The 5,728-nt window shown below is 33.4% G+C and overlaps 2 protein-coding genes across 5 annotated transcripts in view; one reads left to right on the top strand and one right to left on the bottom strand.

Annotated features, from left to right (window-relative positions):
- The window catches only part of LOC106878180 (uncharacterized), a 174,402-nt gene that overhangs the window by 37,453 nt on the left and 131,221 nt on the right, over positions 1-5,728 (top strand). The window lies entirely within an intron of this gene.
- The window catches only part of LOC106871734 (peroxisomal multifunctional enzyme type 2), a 68,499-nt gene that overhangs the window by 31,206 nt on the left and 31,565 nt on the right, over positions 1-5,728 (bottom strand). Inside the window, exon 11 of the mRNA XM_014918754.2 lies at positions 4,359-4,435. Coding sequence (XP_014774240.1) covers positions 4,359-4,435 — 77 coding nt within the window. The remainder of the gene's footprint in view (positions 1-4,358; positions 4,436-5,728) is intronic.

Below are 5,728 nucleotides of genomic sequence, written 5' to 3' on the forward strand. Positions count from 1 at the left end.
CTTACAGCTGTTATATTCCCCACTCATGTTGCAACCACGTCAGGGGCAAACTAGTCGGTATACAGCACTTACTCAGTATTACCTGTATCTTTAGGGTTTGGTTGACTCCAATACCCTTCGTAACCTTTATATATATATATATATATATATATATATATACACGGCAGATAAGAAAATGGAGAGGATACAAAAATTACATCCATCAGCCAGTAGACATTCTAGTATGTCTATTTATTCCAAAGTATTAGAAAGTATTAGAAGAATACATACACATGTAATAACTATGTGTTACACACACATGTACTAATATTACAGAGAAGAGAAAGATCAGATTGACAGAGAAGAGAAAGATCAGGTTCTATTTCCTTATGGCTGATTCTGCCAAGAGGCAACAAAATCCTCCAAGCCATCTCCATCTCCTCAGTGTAAGATAAGGGTGTCAACTATGGGGTGTAGGTATCTATGGATTACGATGTATTAGGTAGTTATATTATATTATATTATACTCAATTATCCGATTGTACATAATGGTTTATATTTACAATTTAAGCTAGTGGATAGTGTGCTATATTATTATTATTACTCTGCTCATTTCTAGGGTGCATTTCAATTACAAAGTGCTAGTATGTATGATGAACTAGTCAAGTGTTTATTTTCAAAAGGTTCATAACAGAGGGGTTCTTAGCCCCAGTATATAAGCTAGGTTTATGTACAGTATTCCTAATAGGAGCATGGAGTAACATACCATTGGCAGACAAAAAGTGATGGGGTATCCCTATCTGTACCTGTCTATACTCACACTCCAACAAGCATACATACAAATATATCTACAGACCCACATATGCACATATACTAATTCTAATCAGATATACATTCACACCCATATTCATGTATGTACACCATTATATACATGCAAATCCATACTGGTCCTTACCCACACCCTTATCTCCACACTGTGGATACATATGTGTGTGTAAACATCCCAAAACCTATGGCTTCTTACATAGCCTCTCATATATACCTAGATAAATACGTACATACATGCATACATACACATGCTCATACCTGTACCTATATAACCCTGTATATACATACACACACAAAAATATGTATATATATATATATATATATTTATATATATATATACACACATACATACACATACACATCCACATATATATGTGTGTGTGTGTGTGTACATACATACATACATACATATACATACATACATATACATGTATATATACACTCAAACAATGCACACTTATACATACAGACACAATACACATATTCACCTATACATACAAAGCCCTATACCTACACATACTGACACACACAGAAATAGGGTTACAATTGCATGTACTTACATGTACACACACACACATATGCATATATACACACATACATGTATACATACATATATACATCTTCAGACGCAGTATACATGCATATATTCATACATACATACATGCACTCAAAAGTATATACAGGTACCTACCTGGAAAAGGTTAATTGCAAACTAGATAAGGTAGGAAGAACGAGGGCATATAGCGCAATGGAGGGATATGGCAAAAATTATATGGTGACCATGTACAGGAAGGTGTTAATAATATGAATATTGTTATGATATGAAAAAGGAGGGGCGCTAGTATTAACAGTATTTAGAAAAGGTGTGTTTGGTCTTGTGAAGGCAGGAAACATTTTTCCTTAAGCGAATTTACAAGCGGAAGGTTGGCTTTGATCATGAAGAAAATTTCATTTACACATAACATGCATTTCCTATTCTTTGTACTATGTGCTGGTGCTGTGGTTAAAATCTTCCATTATAGGTTAAATCAATTCCCCTATCCTTAAGTTCCCATATGTAATTACTCAATCCCATTGAATTTCTCTTATTTCTGTTTCTAAAGGTGTACCTATGGTGATTAAGTCTATGTTTCATATTATTCTGGGTTGCTCCTACATATACCTTATTACCAGATTGTGTACTTACTACACATTGATATACTACTTCCTTTCTAATGCAATTATTGTTGAATACACAATTCCTGCTAATTCTACAATCATAGGTTCTATATAACTGTGTTGGGGTAATATTGTGGGTAGCATTAGGTATTGCATTATTGATGCTGTGGCTATTGTTGATACTAATAATGATATTGTTGTTGTTACTATTGCTATTGTTCGAATGACTATTATTATTATTATTGATTTTAATATTATTATTATTATTGTTTCTATTGTCGTTGTTTGTATCACTACTATTATTATTGTCATTATTGCTTTTAATATTATTATTATTATTGTTTCTATTGTTTTTATTATCATTATTATTATTATTATCATCATCACCAACATCGCTATTACTACTATTATTACCATCATTATTATTGTTGTTGTTGTGGCTATTGTTATTACTAATGTGCATAGTACTGTTATTATTTTTTTCTACTTAAATAGGTGTCCAGTTTTCTATTGTTTATTGAGATGATGGTAGCCAGGTTATGTATTAAACTGTATCCTATTCTTATTGTTTTGTTGCTAATTATCTCACAGTATTTGTTTTTTCCTATTATAAAATGTTTGTTAATTAATCTAAATCATGTTTTAACTATGTTATTCTTAATTTGCATAGCGAATGGGATGATTAACCAGACAGTGTCATTTTCATTATTTTGGTGATTGGGGTTTTTTATGTCATGTGTTTTTATTTTTATTATTATTATTATTATTATTATTATTATTATTATTATTATTTATGGGTCGTTTTATCATATTACCAATACTTCTATTGTTATTTTTGTACCTATCTATGATAGTGTTGTAGTTGTCGCAATTACTGGGGCTGGTAGTAGTTGCCCTATCAGAGCTTTTATAGTTGTTGTGCCTCCACTTACTCCTACTTCTGTGTTCACTGTTAGGATTTATAGATATGTTATCTATTTTCTTATTATCCTTATTATTGCTGCTATTACATCTATTATTAATATTATTACTATTATTTGCATTAAAGGCATTATTATAGTTCCCAGCATTATTATAGTTTTTACTCACTTATTTACTTGTTTTTAATTTTATTTTGCTCATTTAATTTTATTTTGCCTATAATGGCCATGGTTTTATTTATTTGATTTGTTTTGTCTTATCTGTTAACCATCAATGAACTGTAACCACGCCATGGTTTTCAAAAAAATAGCTGACCAATTAGGTTGTAGGACTGACCATGACCCCACCCCACTACACACAGGGATTCCGAGACTTGTTGATAGGCAAAAAATAATGAACATTAACACCGCACTTTGGTCCCACCTGGTTCCTTACTCTCATTAGTACACTTATATACCAAATTTTCCAAGATGGGTTCACCATCATAGGCTGCTTATGCCATACCATCCGCAATGTTGCACCCACTAGCTGGCACTTTACATATAAACATTCACCTCCGCAACATGGACCATACCTTCAAATCCACCACTGTATTTCTATGTAAACATAATGCGAACTACTGCCTAAATTCACCCTTCCTGAAAAAACTCCTCCTGAGAACGACTTTATTCACCTATCCACAATTGGACGAAATAACATGGATCTTAGAATACATCACGGGGAAGTCTGAAGTTTATTCCCCTTCCTATACCCAAATAATTTTAATAAGTTGTGCTTCACTAACATCCTCATGTTAGCTCCTATTCTTTTTCTGCCCTTTCAAAAAGACAAACACACTGTACCTATTGTTAACTGTTTCTTATATATGTATTATCCCTCCCAACCACTTAGACCCTCTGAACAAGCCAAGAGGCACATTCATCATCCAAACTTTATCTGCCCATCCCTGCAGAACATTGAGGAGATGGAGATGGCATGGAGGATCTCATTGCCTCTTGGCAGAAACAGCCATAAGGTAATAGAACCTACTGTCAATCTGTTCTTTTGCACTTCTCTATAATATTAGTACATGTGTGTGTAACATAGTTATTACATGTGTATGTATTCTTCTAATACTTTCTAATACTTTGGAATAAATAGACATACTAGAATGTCTACTGGCTGATGGATGTAATTTTTGTATCCTCTCCATTTTCTTATTTGCCATATAAATTAAGGGTAAACCACTTTTTACCCCACCCCCCTTCATATATAACACTGAATTGCAAGATTGCCACGCAATAACCAGCACTTGGGTATGAATAATTGGGCACACTCCCAGCAGTATATTGGATAGATATTATCCCTTAGTTGGTTGGTTTCCCAACCTCTAACTCACACAGAAAAATATATATATATATATATATATATATATATATATATACAAACACACACACGCACACACACTTCACTGAACTAAATCTTTTACTCACAAAGGTTTTCACATTGATTTCCGGTGTCTCAGAACAAGTATTCTCTTCTAGGAGACTGAATATTAATACAGTAGTTTCTGCAAATAAATGTAGCTAAAATCATTAAAAAAACACATATATATATTCATGCCAGCTACAATTTTTTGTCCATAGCCTATTTACAACTATTAATATTTAGGATCTCTGCTTATCATCAGAGAATTAAGGAAGTATAAAAGCGGTAAACAAAATGATGTTGTAACTTTGACTGTACCATATCAAGCACAACATTCACACAGCACTTTAGCCTCTCTGTAAGACCCATCTGCATGATACTACAGCCCTCTTTCATTGTATGTATTTATCTAAACAACTAAATCTATATTCCTTACTGGTTGACTCTATACGGGCAGACAGGCTTCTTAGAATGGTAGACAGGTTTCTTAGGTCAGATTAGGACCTGGAAAGAAGTAAAAGTGTGGAACCTCAAAAGCCTTGTGCCATGAAACAAGAACAACAAAATCAAGTCACCATCAACCCCAATTGATCAACTCTCACTGACCACCACTCTTTCCCTCATCACTAACATAATGCAATGTTAAAGAAAATTAAATATCTCTAAAGTGTCAAAGGCATCTTAAGAGTCAATGCTTAGGACTGGTGTTATCAGAAGATAACATCTGTAATCAGAAGATAACATCTGTAATCAGAAGATAACATCTGTAATCAAAAGATAACATCTTGTTTTCCCAGATAACTACAAATTTAGATATTTTAACCCTTTCGTCACTAACCTGGCCGTAGCCGGCTGAAAAAATTTTTGGTTCATAAGACTAACCCGGCCATAGCCGGCTGAGCATACCCATTGTTATTTAAATGTATATTTGAACCCAAATCTCGTTAGTACATTCGTTAAAACACCTGATTTCACTTTGCAAACAGTTGAGTTATTGTTTCCGACATTGTTTGGCATGATATTTGAACTCAGTGAATTTTCGAAGATTTTTTTCCACATTTTTTGCGGCGTTAATTTTTGTCAACTTTGAAGATGGAGAGGAGTTTCATGCTATCAAGCAGTGATTCCGAATTTGAAGGTTTTTCAACAGAAGATATGGAGATATCGAAGAAAAGAATGAATGAGCTACAAAAGCACATAGTGAACGATAAAAAATCGGATATTTCTGTATCCGAAACTGAAATCAGCAATTCTGAAAGCAGCGACGGCGACAGCGAGGATGAATTTACACCAGAAAAAGATTTTAAAAATATTTTTATTAACAATTTTTCTGAGGAAACAGGGTCTACCCATAGTCTTTCTCAGGAAGCGAAACCTTTAGACTTCTTTTTCATGCTTGTTTGAAATGATTACTGCAGAAACAAACCATTACGCA

The sequence above is a fragment of the Octopus bimaculoides genome, chromosome 19 (assembly GCF_001194135.2).
Source record: "Octopus bimaculoides isolate UCB-OBI-ISO-001 chromosome 19, ASM119413v2, whole genome shotgun sequence".
Taxonomy (NCBI): Eukaryota; Metazoa; Mollusca; class Cephalopoda; order Octopoda; family Octopodidae; genus Octopus; species Octopus bimaculoides.